At 35.8% G+C, this 17527-nt stretch overlaps 1 protein-coding gene and 3 pseudogenes across 1 annotated transcript; all 4 read left to right on the forward strand.

The window, feature by feature from the left end:
• The first annotated feature begins 4425 nt into the window (after nt 1–4425).
• Nucleotides 4426–5263, forward strand: LOC127168243 (ras-related C3 botulinum toxin substrate 1-like). Its single transcript, XM_051114946.1, has one exon. It carries the CDS (start codon nt 4516–4518, stop codon nt 5059–5061), a length of 546 nt encoding a protein of 181 aa, XP_050970903.1. The 5' UTR covers nt 4426–4515; the 3' UTR covers nt 5062–5263.
• Nucleotides 5264–9116: 3853 nt separating this feature from the next.
• LOC127168173 (ras-related C3 botulinum toxin substrate 1-like) lies at nt 9117–9690 on the forward strand (annotated as a pseudogene).
• Nucleotides 9691–13996: 4306 nt separating this feature from the next.
• Nucleotides 13997–14661, forward strand: LOC127168094 (ras-related C3 botulinum toxin substrate 1-like; annotated as a pseudogene).
• Nucleotides 14662–16271: 1610 nt separating this feature from the next.
• On the forward strand, nt 16272–16861 carry LOC127162322 (ras-related C3 botulinum toxin substrate 1-like; annotated as a pseudogene).
• Nucleotides 16862–17527: the final 666 nt, after the last annotated feature.

The raw sequence follows: 17527 nt of genomic DNA on the forward strand, positions 1-17527 counted from the left end.
TTTCACTTTCTTTTCTGTGAAATTGTTGTGTTGTTGAACTGTAGATGATCCCAATCTGAGCAGATTTTATTGGTTAATTCACAGTTAAAGCTGAGTGCTATCAGGATAGTGTGCAACACAAATAAAGACCATAAAGTGTGTGATTCTCGGGGGCACGAGTATGGAGAAAACAAGACTTTTGTTCAGCTACACCATTACCAGGTACGTCCCACTGTGTTTGATGATTATATCATCTTTGTGACAGTCGATGGACTGACTGTACTCTGTATTTTTACCATTTCATCTTTTTTTCCCCAAATATTCAGTGTTTTGCCCATGTAAAATCATGTAAAACAGTGACACATAGCTTCAGCTGACGTACTTAAATTAGTATTGTTACATGATCTTAGGTAACTGTATGTTTTCTGAACTTACCCTACTTTGACCTTTACTGAACTGACGCACATTAGGAAATCCCACTGATCAATAATAAAGATATGTTGTATACAAATCAGTGGGAAAGACCCTACTGACATTAGCCTGGCCATTGCGGTACTGTAAGTATTGTTAATTCATGAACTGTGAGCAGCATGATGCAGATGCAAATAAGGACTCGACTAATGTGATAAATGATCTCTCATGCTCATATACAGATAGCATAGATAGATGTATTGACAAGCAGGTTATATGATGTAGTTTGTGACATGACACTGATAGGCTTGTAATAGTCACCTCTGATAAAGATCAGTTATGGAGAAAGAGGGAAATTTCTTTAGCTTCCCTTGTGCTTTTTTCAGCTGCATATTGGGCAGAAGCAAATATTAATGCAAATATCCTGTTGTTGCCATTTGTGTTAAACAACTGAACGGAAGATTTTTTCAAAAAACAAAAAGTGCTCATTGTGGAGACCACAGATCATTTGTGAAAACACAGGCTACCGTACTGTCAGACTGGTAAGAGCAATAATGAAATCAGGCATCTATATCGTGAATGCTGAAAACAGAGAGGGCACAACTGGACCTGAAAAACTCAGAATCACCACCAAGATGAAGGAAAAGCACAAATGTGCAGTAAGTAAGCATCACTTTTATTCTGAAGTTTGTTCTGTCGATAAAGGTGCAATTTGAGAAACTAAAAGATAATATTTAAATCTGCACTTTTAAGAACAATGTGTCAGTGTTTCTGTGTTTATATTAAATGTATTTACATGCATTTCATTTCCAATTTACTTTTTAAGCATATGTTCTTGTTTACATAATTTATAGAAATGTCAGATATTTGTCCTTATAAAAAGAACGTACTGGCAAAAAGCCTGAAATTATCTAAAGACAATGGGTGATTAATATGGAGTGAACTGTTATTAATTGCTATTTGCATGTTTTGTTCGTGTTTGTCAGGAGGAAGTAGATGTTTGGTGTTGATGACAGTGAGTCTCGGGCTCATTTGTGTTCTTCTGCTGGTCTTCATCATACTGCAGCACATCACCATCACAGCAGAGAGAGACCTGATAAAGAGTTACAAGAACACAGTTGAAGAGTTCAATCAAACCATCAACAGCTTACAGGACAATTACACTGATCTAATGATTGAAAAAGACCAATTGCAGAATATTTTCAACTTAGTGATCCAGAAGAAACTGGAGCTGGAGACCACAGTCAACAATCTCACTGTTGAGAAAGACCAGTTACAGAGAAGCGTTGAATGCTTGAGTCAGACCAAACTGGAGTTAGAAAGCAGAGTCACATCTCTGAGTAATGAACTAAGCAAAAAATCATCTAAACGATGTTAGTACAATATAATACATGCATATATACAGTTGTCAAAGTACTTTCTTCACCAACTTTTATGTGCAGTTTGAAAAGAAGACTTTGTCTTTGTGGTCCAGATTTTATTTCCACTTCCAGTGAGCTGAAGAGCTGGTCTGACAGCAGGCAGTACTGCAGGGATCATGGTGGTGATCTGGTCATTATCAACACTGAAGAGAAGCAGGTGAGTTCAGTGGCAATCATCCCATTCATTGGCTTTGACCATGTGACTCTGACCGACATTCCTCTTTTGCCCCTCACATTCACACCACACATAAGGTCTTTTATTATGAGATCACAGCAACCTCCCATTTTTGGAGAGTGTGTGTGGTCTTTTTTGTTTTTGTTTTTGTTTTGTTTTGAGGAATCAAAGTTTTTTTTTTTTTTATTCACAAACACAGAGACACATATCTTCATTCATTAAGGAGAGTGTGTGGATTGGTTTGTCTGACACAGAGGATGAAGGCAACATGAAATGGGTGGATAATTCACCACTGAATCAAGGGTAAGTGCTATAACACTCAGTGAAAACCACTGTTTCCTTGGGTTTGTTTGTATGCGTCTTTCTTCTCGTATTTGCTGCCTGAGTGCTTATATTTTAGAGCTGTGCAGGAACTAAATCTGACCCATTTAATTCAGGTTTTGGAGCTCAGGAGAACCAAATAGCTTTATGGGTACAAATGAGGACTGTACTGAACTGATTCCCACAAGAGACATCTTAAGCAATTGGAATGATCTGCCATGCTCATTGATGAGAAAATGGGTTTGTGAGATTTAACATCTCTTTATCTTCATAAACTGAATTGAATTGACTTGAAAATCAAAATTTCTTCATCTTGATGCCAGTTACTTTATTATGCCATATTACTTTACAGATTGCATTAGATATTACTTTTACTACTACTGTGTGTGTGTGTGTGTGTGTGTGTGTGTTTGCACCTGGTATTCATCACGTTATGGGGACCAAATGTCCCCACAAGGACAGTAATACCAGTAAATTTGTGAGGTCCCCATGAGGAAACAGGCTTATAAATCATGCAGAATGATTTTTTTTTGAGAAAGTAAAAGTGTGCACAGTCTCCTAGGTTTAGGTGTAGGGTAGGTGTAGGGTGAAAGAAAATACGGTTTGTACAGTATAAAAACCATTATGCCTATGGAATGTCCCCATAAAACATGTAAACCCAACGTGTGTGTGTGTGTGTAAAAATCATTGTATTTTTGTTTGGTTGTTGTTTGTTATTTATAATTGTCTCAAAAAAGGTTGTTTTCCTATTCCAGTAATAAATAACTGACAAAAAAAAAAAAATAAATAAATAAATAAATAACATATGAAACAGAAACAGATTGTACGTTCTGTGGATTAAATGCTCTTTTTTTTGTTCTTTCCTCTCCTTTTGATTTTTTTCTGTCTCATTTGTGTATACGTGGGTGTATATATTTATTACTGACTTACTTCATCTTACAGGAAGGCAAGGCAAGTTTATTTATATAGCACATTTCATACACAAAGGTAATTCAAAGTGCTTTACATAAAAGGAAGTAGAATAATCATGAAAAACAATATTATATTAAAACAATAATAAAAACAATAATCAAAAAAAGGAAGTAGAACAATCATAAAAACAATGATCACAACAACAAAACAAAAAATGTAAAATGTAAAAACTGATTGATTTAATGATTTAAAAATAATTACGTATATGTGTTTCACTTTGCTCAATAATAAAAAAAAATCTGCTCTTTTATGATCTTATAGTTTTAAAGTAAAAAAATCCAATTCATCAGTAAGCTACTGTAATTCATTTATTTTAATATAGATTTCATTAGATCATAAAATGTGGCCACCTCCTTTGCTCACCATCCACTTTTTTAGTGAAATGTCTTCTCTGAAAAACATGAAGTAGCACACTTTTAAAAGGAAAACCCTAACAGCCTGTGAATGTGGTGTGAAGCCAAGCAGCCTTTATATTCTCAAAAAGCGAGTGAAGGAGGACCTTAACAGGATGAGAGCTGATACTGGTTTGTGCATGTTATCTGTGTGATATGCCAATGCAGGGGGAAGAATGGTATGTTGCTATTGGCTTTAGCTTGTAATCTAATTCATTTGAACACTGTGAAGGAAATGAACAGGCTCAGGCAGGAAAAAGCCCCTAGAAAAATATCAGTCATCAAGGAGGTGAATAATTCACCTGAATCGCACTAAATATTTCATACTTGAGACATTAGTGATGCTGCATGTACAGGATCTCAAACTTTCTTAGGATTGAAGACAGTGTTGATTAATAGATTTTTATTGACTGGCATTGACTGTCATTCAATGAGTACAGTATTATGAAATGAGAACCTTTAGTGTTGCAATTAATAGGTTATTTTAGTGTCTGAATGATAAGACATTTTCTGCAGAAACAAACTTGAAAACATGATGAGTAGAGAAGTGCTGTGATTAGCGGCAACTGTATTAAATGACTTGTACTCTCATTATAATATTGAAAATATGTCTTGCCAAAACAGATGCTGTGGATGATTTTATTATAGGTTTCTGTCATGTCTTGTCTTGCCTTGCCTGAGTCGAGTTTGTAAATTTCCTTTGACGTTTCTCAACTCTGCACCTCTTTTCTGAGTGTAATCTCTGTGCTGTCACATCGTGAGGGTGGATTATTGCATTCAGAGCAGCTTTTATCGATTGATTCACAGTTAAAGCTGAGTGCTAACAGCATAACGTGCTACACTGATGGCGAATGTAAAGTGTGTGATCGTCGGGGATGCGGCTGCAGATAAAAAAAGCCTTGTGATCAGCTACACCACTAGATATTTTCAGGGTGAATACATCCCCACTGTGTTTGATAATTATTCTTCCACTGTGACCGTCGATGGGAATCCAGTGAACCTGTCAATTTGGGATACAACAGGACAGGAGGATTATGACAGACTTCGACCACTTTCTTACCCTGAGACGGATGTGTACTTGATGTGTTTCTCTCTTGTGGACCCAGACTCATTAGAGAATGTCTGTGTAAGGTGGTATCCAGAGGTCAGGCATCATTGCCCAGACACTCCGATCATTTTAGTCGGGACTAAACTTGATCTGAGAGACGACAAGGACACCATTGAAGAGCTGAAGAAGAACAAGCAAACCCCCGTCATCTATCGTCAAGGCCAGGCTGTGGCTAAAGAAATAGCAGCTGTGAAGTATCTGGAGTGTTCAGCATCAACACAGATTGGCCTTAAGACGGTGTTTGATGAAGCCGTCCGGGCAGCCCTGAACCACATGAACTGACTGTAATCTGAGCTCACCTGAAAGGAGAAAACAGTCTTAGCAAGTTGTTGTCTATCTTGGACAATGCCCATCATCCACTGCATGGTACCATTTCTAGGCAGAATACTGTCTGTGTTTTCTTCTACAGAGAGACTGAGAATGTTGCTTGTCACTCAGGTGATGCGGCTCTTTAACTCTTTTCTATGAGCAGGACTGAAATTGGATTGGTTTTTTGGACTGCTTTTTTTTTTTTTTTTTTTTTTTTTTTTTTTTAATGTCACTACTGGAATTATTGATAAAGTATCTATCTATCTATCTATCTATCTATCTGGAGATGATGGGAAATTTGTGTTGGGGAAGAAGAAATGTATGTACTTTGGGATTATTGATTGGCTTGCTGGTTTATTTTTTGATTTAATGACAAACACACTGTTATATCAAATACATGTTGGTTTTATTATTCATATGCATTGGTTTGATAAAGTATACATTGTTTTATTCAAGTATATTTTATTTGTGTCAATAATAAATAAGGGTGTTTAAAAAGTTATATAAGCCGTCTTTGTATTATTTGCAGCAACAAATTAATTACTCTGGAAAAAAAAGGATTGGTAAAGTAAAATATTGTACCTTTAATGCATTGCATTTTAAGCTGAATTTTTTTTTTAAAATATGAATTTTTGAAGTCACATATTCTCTTAAGCAAAGCCTACAAAACACATAATTCTGAGTAACTTAAAAAACAAAATAATAAAAATCACAGCATTGTACAAATGTATAAACTTTGGTAGAAAGTGCATCACACGTCCGCTAAATGTTAATGAATGCAAGCATCAAACTCCTGGACAAAGAGGATCCAAAAGACGTTTAATGCACAAAAAATATGCAGACATCCTTATAGTTAACTTTTTATTTAGAAGGCTGTTAAGTCTGCTATCACTAATCTGTTTATGTCATCTCAATAAACAGTAGTTCACACAACAACCACTAGAGGTCCCTTCAGTCTGTTTAACCAGTAAAGACAATACTGCCGTAAAGGGATAGTTCACCCAAAAATGAAAATTACCCAATCATTTTGTAACGGAGGTTGCCCAGAAAAGTTAATTTATTTATAAAAAAAACAAAAAACAAATTCCGTCGGACGCGGGAAGCCAACCCAGGTCACCCGTGTAATGACACTGTGTCCGAACCACTAGACCACGTTTCTCTGTTAGTAATGTCAGCACTCAAACTTTACTTGACTTTAAACAAAAACCTCAAAAGAAAGAAAAAAAATAATAAAAATAGTTATTGATGTTCGGGCGCTAGACAAGTACATACTTGTCACATTTTCATTACAACCATCCCGGATAGCACAACAACACAATACCATCCGCTACATAAAAAAAAAAAAAAACAACAACAACAAAAAAAACAAATAACGCTAGCTTAAATCAACAAAGACAACGCAACTGAAACAGTTGTATGCAATTTTCTTTGCTTTTAATGAGGCAGAGTAAGTATCGCAATTCTTAAAAAAAAAAAAATTGAATTTTTAGATATGAGGGAGCAGTGAGTGCAATGTATATAAGTGTGACAATGGATAAAAGCGAACACTGACCAAGCTGGTAGCACGGATGGCTAGGGGTGAGTAACTCGGGAACATCGGCGGCGTCGGCCTGTTTCGGCTCCTTTTTCCAGACTCCAAAATGCTGATTTTCGAAGTATGGCAAAATCTTTTGTTAAATCCCAAAAAACAAACGAGACATCCACAAGCGAAATGTCTTTTGTCAACAGACTAAACCAGGTAGCACACCTCTTCCACCATCCCCGGAAATCCACCAAATCCACCCGCAAGAGCTGCCTCCCGAGGGAACGTGACCCACAAGTTCCGGTACGACCCTCCTTCCAGTCTCTTAACCGTATACTATATACACACGTTCCCCTAATTGGTCTTCCTTAATTCGTCATATTTTTGTAGGCGGAGTAACAGAAAAAATAAAAAATAAACAAAAAGGCAGCACAGAGAACACTGGTGACGCCACAATTTACTCATCCTCAAGCCATCCTAGGTGTCTATGAGTTTCTTCTTTATATAGTTATATTTATAAATGTTCTGGCTCTTCCAAGATTTATGATGTCTGTGAATGGGGGCTGATATTCAGTAACTCAATAGAAGTCCAATAAACAGTATCTGTGTTTAAAGGTTCAAGGGGGTGAATAATTCACCTAAATCACACTGAATATGTCACACTGGAGACTTGAAGGATCTCAAATATTCTTAGGATTCAAGAGAGTGTTGATTAATAGATTTTATTGACTGACATCAAAAGTGTTTTTAACAGAAGTACAGAAAAATCACTGTTGTTGACTTTTGAGAGTCTACAGTATATGAAATGAGAAAATTGGTGATGTAACTAATATGTTATTTCAGTGTCTGAATAATAAAATGTTTTATGTGAAAACATGATGAAGAGAGAAGTGCTGTGATTAGAGGCAATTGCATTAAATGGCTTGTACACTTATTTTAACACTGAAAATATGTCTTGCCAAAATATATTTTTAGTGAGCAAAAATCTTCGGAAAACAAACAAACAAACAAAAAGTGAAAATAGACATTACAACCAACTGAACAAGCAGCTCCTTTATCCATCACAGCCTTACTTTGACTTCAAATTAAATATAGCATCTATCTTGATTAAACGCCATTGTTAAATTAATTAAAAAAAAAAAAGTATTACAGTACTTCTACAAATCCGCTCAACTTACCCAAGCACCTCCACATTTGCATCCAATGGTTGTGTATAACAACACCCTTTTTACCTTGTCAAAATGAGCTCTGCAAAAATCATCCCATTCTGAGGGATTGTTCCTTTAAATGCAAATGAGCTCTGCTTGCTCCACCCCTCTCTTCTCTCTGTGGAGTGATGAGCTGCTCTGAGAGATGATGCTATTAGCATGGTATTAGGAAAGCTGATTGCAGAGATTCATAAAAAACCCCTTATACTCACTTCTGCTGTAAGTGAAGCTGGATCACGAATGATTTGTGTGAACATAGATGCATTTATGTAGATCGGGAGGTGCATTCCCTTCACAAACAAATGTAATCCACTTCATTTTCAGCAGCTCAGATGTCGGGAGTAAATAACGACCACTATGTTCATTATTACATCCAGCAACACAACACCTCAATCGCTCAATCGGAGATATTCTTGTCTAACTTACATCCCTGCTCCGGCATCAAAACAATTGAGGTGGGACTGTTACAGCTGATCATGTCAATCAACTTTCGTTGGAACGGCCTCTTCGGGTGTGATGGCACACCGACAGGCTCAATTTGAAAAAGGGGATATTATTTTTACAGATTAATTAAAAACCACTGCATGGATTTGTATCATTATAGTGTAGATTTGTACATACACTGCTAACAGACATTAATGTTCAAACAACATGTAAAAGTGAACTTAGCATCTGATGACCCCTTTAAAAATTTGTGACCTAGGCTTATAGGGTTAACAGCTGATATTTTTGGGACTGGCTGGTAGCAGGGTGTGGTTTTGTGTGTTTAGGGTGTGGCATTCAGATCGTGACACTTCAGTCTAGTCTTGATTTACTTTCAGTATCAGGGTCCAGACATTCACTTCTGTCTTCCTGTGTTCTTTTTGAGCACTTTGCATTGGCTGTTTCATGTGTCATGTGCTCTTCTGTCACAAGGCTTTTAGTTGGTTTCTATGTGCGTTGCTCTTCTTTCAGTTTTTGTCTTAGCACAACCTGCTTGTTATTTGTTTACTGGTTAATTTTCTTCACCTTCACTTCCTATTTACTTTCAGAATTTCATTCTTTATTCATTCACCCTGTGTTCTCTGTCCTGTGCAAGTTTGCTGTGAATTATTTTTTTATTTTTATCCAGGTATTTGTCACGTCTTGTCTTGCCTTGTCTCGCCTCAGTCAAGTTTGACGTCTCCCAACTCTGCACCTCTTTTTTGTTTAAATTCACTGTGCTAAATTTTTGAGAGTGGATTATCCCGGTCAGTGTAGCTTTTATCAATTCATTCAGAGTTAAAGCAGCAGTGCTAACTGGATAGTATGCTACACAGATGCAAGTAATAAAATGTGTTGTCGTCGGGGACATGGCTGCGGAAAAAACAAGACTTCTCATCAGCTATATCACTGGTTGTTTTCCAAGTGAAGACGTTCCCACTGTGTTTGATAATTATGAGTTAACTGTGACGGTCGATGGAAATCCAGTGAACCTGGGCCTTTGGGATACAGCAAGACAGACTTAGACCACTTAGACCACTTGCCTACCCTCAGACAAATGTTTTCTTGATCTGTTTCTCTCTTGTGGATCCATCCTCATTAAAAAACGTCAGTGAAAAGTGGTATCCAGAGATCAGGCATCATTGTCCCAACACTCCGTTCATTCTAGTCAGGACTAAACTTGATCTGAGAGACGATAAGGACACCATTGAAGAGTTGAAAAAGAACAAGCAAACCCCCGTCAGCTATTGTCAAGGCCAGGGTGTGGCTGAAGAAATAGGTGCTGTGAAGTATGTGGAGTGCTCAGCATTAACACAGATGGGCCTTAAGACAGTGTTTGATGAAGCCGTCCGGGCGGCCCTGAACTCACCTCTGGTGAAGAAAAGAGAGAGAAAGTGTTTAATAACATGAACTGACTGCAATCTGAACTCATCTGGGAGGAGAAAACAGTAAAGATGGGGATGATGGGAAATTTGTTTTGGGGAAAGAAGAAATGTGTGTACTGTGTGAATATGTATTGATTTTTTGGGTTAATTTATGATTTAATGTCAATCACACTGTTGTATAAAACATTGCTATATCAAATACATATTATCTTTAGTATCTGCATGAACTGGTTTGATCAGGTATAAATAGATTTATTCAAGTATATTTTATTCATAGGTGAGTAATAAATAAGGTTCATGACAAAACAAACAAACAAACAAAATCTTATAAATATTCATAAATATTTACAACAACAACAACAAAAAGGTTTAGTAAAACTGCACCTTTAATGCACTGCTCACACAGTGTAATTGTTATTATCAGAAAAAAATATCAATCTGTTAATGGCTTTATGCTAGATTATAGCTGATTACTTGTTTATATACTGCTTTATATCATAACATTTTGAATCAACAATAAAATGAATACTAATAAGTAGTTTCAAAAATGTTAATACCTTAAATATGAAAATAAGATCAAAGTAAAGACTGGGACATTTTTGGGAAGGAAAGTAGATGCATTTCAAGAATCTGTTTACACCACCTCCTGAACAGTAATTCACACATCAACCACTAGAGGTCCATTGAGGCTTAAATGGGCAGTTCATCCAAAAATGAGAAATAACCTATGATTCACTCATCCTAAAGCCATCTTATGTGTATATGACTTTCTTCTTTCAGACAAATACAATTGGAGTTATATAACAAAATATTTTTGCCTTTCCAAGATTAATAATGGAAGAGAATGGATTTTCATTTTCAAAAGTGCATCCATCCATTATAAAAAAAAAACAAAAACAAAAAAAACAACAAAAAAAAAAGTGCTCCACAATTGATGTATTTTTGTAAACATATGAGATGGGGGGGACAAAATCTACACAGGATGGAAACAAAAATAAAACAAAACAACAACAACAAAACATGCTTTTTCCTGCAATCCTTTCCTTTTTAATGATTGTGCCTGGTGTAAAGAGTGATATGTGGTTTAGATTCAAAAGTGTGATTGTGCTGATTTTTTGCGTTCAGTAAAAAAAACCTTTAAACTGCATGGAGGTTAATAACTAATCATAAGATTTTTGTAGGATATTGGCACATAAAATGCTGCAACATGGTAATGCAAACAACAAAGAAAATCAGAAAAGGATTTTAACTGCATGGAACACAAGCATAAGGAAAGCAAAGGGAGTGATAATATCCTCAGAAAATTTTATTCAAAAAATGTCTGTAATTTTTTTTTCTATTTATTATTATTGCTATTATTATTACTTACAATTTTTTTAATCACTTCATTTGCTTTATTAGTTTAAAAAAATAGCTTCTTAGCAGCAAATGCTCAAGATGGGAGATAAAAAGTACCCCATGTTTACAATGAAATATACTGCTGTATCTTTAAAGTTGTGGGCCTATTCTTCTGCCAGAGATCTTGGATATCTTGTTCAGATAGATGACATCATGGATTTTAACAAATACCAAAAAAAAAAAGCTTGTGAGCTTGTGGGACAGAAATGTTGATCTCTTGACCTAAGACAGGTGATCTAGATGGGTTATCAGTGACAATAAGGACAGAGAGATATTTGGGGGCTTGATTGCAGTGAGCTTTGTAAACAAAAACTAAAATTTTAAAGTCAATTCTGTATCAGACTGCCAACCAGTGTAAAAAGCACTGAACTGGAATGATATGATCCCATTTAAATGTTTTTAACAAGTGCTGAGATGTCCATACAGATTTAAGCATCCCAATTCCTATTTTTCTTTGTGTAGCCTGAATATAAAGCCAAGCAGTCTTTATATTCCCAAAGAGCGAGTGAAGGAGGAACTTAATGGGATGAGATGTGATACTGGTTTATGCATGATATCTGCCTGATATGTCACTGCAGGGGGAAGAACTGTATGTTGCCATTGGCTTTAGCTTGTAATCTAATTAATATGAACACTGTGAAGCAAAAAACAGGCTCAGGCAGGAACAAGCACCTAGAAAAATATCAATCATCAAGGAGGTGAATAATTCACCTGAATCACACTAAATATTTCATACTTGAGACATGTTAGTGATGCTGCATGTACAGGATCTCAAACTTTCTTAGGATTCAAGACAATGTTGATTAATAGATTTTATTGACTGACAAAAAGTGTTTTTAACAGAAGTACAGAAAAAAAAGCCGTGTTCATGTGGCTGAAGAAATAGGAGCTGTGAAGTATCTGGAGTGCTCAGCATCAACACAGATTGGCCTTAACTCAGTGTTTGATGAAGCCGTCCGGGCAGCCCTGAACTTGTCTGTGGTGAAGAAAAGAGAAAGCTTTTAATAGCATGAACTGACTGCAATCTGAACTCACCTGAAGGGGAGAAATCAGTCTTAACAAGTTGTTGTCTTTCTTGGACAATGTCCATCATCTGCTGCAGGGTACCATCTCTCTGCAGAATACTGTCTGTGTCTTGTTCTCTATCTGTCTATCTGGAGATGATGGGAAATTTGTGTTGGGGAAAAATAAATGTATGTACTTTGTGATTATGGAATTGGTTTGCTGGTTTATTTATTTTATTATTTAATGACAGACACAATTTATATAAAATACATGTTGGTTTTATTATCCATGCCTATTGGTTTGACCAAGTTTACATTGTTTTATTTAAATATATTTTATTTGTGGGTCAGTAATAAAGGTTGTTTAAAAAGTTGTTCTTATAAACAGTCTTTTTATTCATAAATATTTGCAACAACAAATGTACTTAATTACTCTGAAAAAAAAAAAAAAAAAAAGGTTTAGTAAAGTAAAATTGTACCTATAATGCACTGCTCACACAATGTACTCGGTTTTGTCAGACAAAAATATCAAACACATTTTAAGGTGATTTTTATTATTATTATTATTATTATTGTTATTATTATTATTATTATTATTATTTTTATATGAATTTTTAAAAGTCACATTTTTTTTTCTTGTGTGGTTCTGTACTCTACCTCTTCACCAAAACCTACAAAACATCTAATTCTGGTTAACTTAACAGATCAAGAAACAAACAAATAAACAAACAAAACATCACAACATTATACAAATGTATAAACTTTGGTGGAAAGTGCATCAAAAATCCACTAAATGTATCAAATTCCTGGACAAAGAGGATTCAAAATACTCTGATGCACAAAAAAAAAAAAAAAAAAAATGCAGACATCCTAATAGTTAATTTATTATTTAGAAGGCTGTGAAGTCTGCTATCATTAATCTGTTTATGTCACCTCAATGAACAGTAGTTCACAAAACCACCACTAGAGATCCCTTCGGTCTGATTAACCAGTAAAGACTATACATCTTTAAAGGGATAGTTCACCCAAAAATGAAAATTACCTTATGATTCTCTCACCCTCAAGCCATCCTAGGTGTATATGACTTAATTCTTTCAGACGAATATAGTCAGAGTTATATTTATAAATGGCCTGGCTCTTCCAAGCTTTATAATGATTGTGAATGGGGGTTGATATTTAATAACCCAATAGAAGTCCAATAAACAGTGTCTGTGTTTAAAGGTTCAAGGGGCAAATAATTCACCTGAATCACACTGAATTTTTCACAGTGGAGATGTGAAGGATCTCAAACGTTCTTAGGATTTGAGAGAGTGTTGATTAATAGATTTTTTAAGTGTTTTTAACAGACGTACAGAAAAAAAAAAACACTATTGTTGGATCCTGGACACTTCGGTCTAGTCTTGATTTACTTTCAGTATCAGGGTCCTGACATTCACTTCTGTCTTCCTGTGTTTTGTTTGAGCACTTTGTATTGGCTGTTTTATGTGTCATGTGCTCTTCTGTCACAAGGCTTTTAGTTAGTTTCTGTGTGTCGTTGCTTTTCTTTCAGTTCTCGTCTTAGCACCACCTACTTGTTATCTGATTACTGGTTAATTTCCTTCACCTTTTCTTCCTCTTTACTTTCATAATTTTCAAAGTATTCTGTTTACTGCTGTGCACTCTGTCCTGTGCCATTTCGCTATGAATGATTTATTTATTTATTTTTTAACCAGGTACTTGTCACGTCTTGTCTTGCCTTGTCTCGCATCAGTCGAGTTTGTAAATCTCTCAACTCTGCACCTCTTTTTCTGTTTAGAATAGCTGTTTAGTAAAGTATGTGGTCGTCGGGGACACGGCTGTGGAAAAAACAAGCTGCATCACTGCTTGTTTACTTTCTGAATTCATCCCCACTGTGAAACCTGAGTGCTAAAAGGACAGTGTGCTACACAAATGGAGAGTGTAAAGTGTGTGATCGTCGGAAATGCGGCTGCACATAAAACAAGCCTTGTGACCAGCTACATTACTAGTTGTTTTCAGAATGAATACGTTCCCACTGTGTTTGATAATTATTCTGTCTCTGTGACGGTCGATGGGAATCCAGTGAACCTGGGACTTTGGGATACAGCAGGACAGGAGGATTACGACAGACTTCGACCACTTTCCTACCCTCAGACAGATGTGTTCTTGATCTGTTTCTCTCTTGTGGATCCATCTTCATTAGAAAACGTCCGTGAAAAGTGGTATCCAGAGATCTGTCATCATTGCCCCTGAACTCCGTTCATTCTAGTCGGGACTCAACTTGATCTGAGAGATGACAATGACACCATTAAACAGCTTAAAAAGGACAAACAAACCCCCATCAGCTACCATCAAGGCCTGGCTGTGGCTGAAGAAATAGGAGCTGTGAAGTATCTGGAGTGCTCAGAATCAACACAGATGGGCGTTAAGACGGTGTTTGATGAAGCTCTCAGGGTGGTCCTGCACTCGCCTCTGGTGAAGAAAAGAAAGAGGAAGTGTTTAATCGCATGAACTGACTGTAATCTGAACTCTGACATCTCAGAGGAGAAACAGTAAAGCTGGGGATGATGGGAAATTTGTTTTGGGGAAGAATAAATGTGTGTATTGTGTGAACATAGATTGGTTTGTTGGTTTTATTTAATGACACTGGTTTATAATACATTGCTACATCAAATATATATTGGTTTTAGTATCCATATGTATTGGTTTGATCAAGTATAAATAGCTTTATTAAAGTATATGTTATTTATGGGTCAGTAATAAATAAGAATGTTCATGACAATATATAATAATGAAAAGTTGTCTTTGTATTCATAAATAGTTGCAATTGTTATTGTTGGACAAAAATATCAAATGTAATTTAAGGTGATTTTAACAAATATAAACTTTTTTTTTTTTTTTTTTTGTCTTCTGTGCTTCTGTACTCTTCAACAAAACCAACAAAATATATAATTTTAAATAACCTAAAAGATCCAGACTAAATAAATAAATAAAAGCATCATTGTACAAATTTATAAACTTTAGTGCAATCAAACATCAAACATCCACTAAATGTATTTTAAAGAAAGCATTGAACATCTGGATAAAGCCTTTAAAAGATCTTGATGCACAAAAAAATATGCTGATATTCTAATAGTTCATGTTTTATTTAGAAGGCTGTACTTCATTGTTTCTTATCTGTTAACTTGTGTCACAGGTTTAACTGACACAATTTCCACTCTGAGTTCAGTGATGATTACATTTTGTCAGTGGCTTTATGCTGAATTATAGCTGATTAATTGTTCATATAGTGCTTTATATCATACAATTTTGAATAAACAGTAAAATGAATGTTAAGAAGTAATATATTAAGTTCAAATGCAGCAAAAACACAGTATAATACTTTTTAAAGTAGATAATACTTTAAATATGAAAATAAGGTCAAAGTAAAGACTGGAAAACATTTGGAAGGGAAAGTAGTTGCATTTTAAGAATCTGTTTTTTGTCACCTCCATGAACAGTAATTTACACGTCAACCACTAGAGGTCTTCAGTCTGTTTAACCAGTAAAAACAATACAACCTTAAAGTGATAGTCCGCCTAAAAATGAGAATTAACCCATGATTTATTCACCCGCAATACATCCTAGGTGTATATGACTTTCTTATTTCAGACGAATACAATATGAGTTATATAAAAAATGTCTTTCAAGCTCAAGAATGGTGTTCTTAATACTAAATGCTTTTCAGTAATCCAACAGAAGTCCAATAAACTGCTTCTGCATTTAAATGTTCATCATTCATCATGTTCTGTCTTCTGTTTGAGTACTTTTTTTTTGTGTTTGGACAAGCCTTTTTTTTTTTTTTAATTGCATGTGCTCTTTTATCAGTCACTTTTCTTTGTTCCACCTGCTTTGCTATCAGATGATTGGTTCATTTGATTTCTCTGCACCTCAGCCGGCACGTCCTCACTCTCTTGTTCCAAAACCTGACAGACCGGAGCAGCAGCATAATGCACAATGCACTGAATGCAGTCGACCACCTAACTATAGTCTGTCAGGTTAAACAATTTCCTCTGACTTCCAACTCAGAAACGGACTATCAACTCTGCATGTCTTGTCTTTGTAGAATCGCTGTGTTGTTGAATTGCAAAGGTGGATTATTTCAATCAGCTTTTATTGATTCATTCACAGTTAAACCTGAGTGCTAAAAGGACAGTGTGCTACACAAATGCAGACCATAAAGTGTGTGATTGTCGGGGACCCGGCTGCACATAAAAAAAGCCTCCTGATCAGTTACACCACTGGTCGATTTCCAGAGGAGTTCTTCCCCACTGTGTTTGATAAATATTGTGCCTGTGTGGTGGTCGATGGGAAGCAGGTGACCCTGGGACTGTTTGATATGCCAGGACTGGAGGATTACGACAGACTTCGACCACATTCCTACCTGACACTGATGTGTTCTTGATGTGTTTCTCTCTTGCGGATCCAGCCTCATTTGAGAGCATCTCTAAAAAGTGGTATCCAGAGATCAGGCATCAGTGCCCCGACACTCCGATTATTTTAGTCGGGACTCAACTTGATCTGAGAGATGACAAGGACACCACTGAACAGCTGAAAAAGAGCAAACAAGCCCCCATCAGCTACCATCAAGGCCTGGTTGTGGCCGAAGAAATAGGAGCTGTGAAGTATCTGGAGTGCTCAGCATTAACACAGATGGGCCTTAAGATGGTGTTTGATGAAGCCGCCAGGGCAGCCCTGGCCCAGAACAAAGCTGAATCCTCTGAAGTGAGTACGAACACAGCGTCAGCTACAATCTGAACTCACCTGAGAAGAGAAAACAAAGTAGCCGAGGATGATGGAAAATTTGTGTTGAGGAAAAAGAAACCATGGGAGGCCATTCAAGAAATATTTTGATTTAATGACACACTGGTTATATTACATTAGTAAATCAGATACTTTTTTTGTCATTATATGTATGTACAGGTTTGATCAGGCAAAACAAAAACAAAAAAAAAAAAAAAAATGGTTTATCCAAGTAAATTTTTAAATAGGTCAATAAATATGTTCATGATAAAACATTAAGTTAGCATAACCTTTGCATGTATGAATATTTGCAACAACTGTATTTAATGACTCAGTGTTTGGTGTGGTGTAATCAAGGAAAATGTGAGTATCAAAGAAAAAAAGTATCTCAGTGTGAAATATTTTATCAATATCATTAATTTTAAAAGTCACATCTTTACTTCTTTTTGTATTCTTCTTGACGTCAATAAATCTTTTCATAGCAAGTTTAAAATATGGGATATTTACAAAACTTATGTAATTAGATGGTTGAGCACTGAAATTAGTAGTTTCAAGTTTAATTTCAAGTTCAAGAACAAAAAGGATAGTATAAAATATTAAAGTAAATAGAGAGAGTTCACGCAAAGCAAAACAAAGTACAGACACTAACATTTATACATGATACAACATAATATACTCTGA

The sequence above is a fragment of the Labeo rohita genome, chromosome 1 (assembly GCF_022985175.1).
Source record: "Labeo rohita strain BAU-BD-2019 chromosome 1, IGBB_LRoh.1.0, whole genome shotgun sequence".
Taxonomy (NCBI): Eukaryota; Metazoa; Chordata; class Actinopteri; order Cypriniformes; family Cyprinidae; genus Labeo; species Labeo rohita.

Coding starts and splice junctions, on each gene's coding strand:
- LOC127168243 (XM_051114946.1), top strand. CDS start 4,516: ATGGCGAATGTAAAGTGTGTGATCGTCGGGGATGCGGCTGCAGATAAA.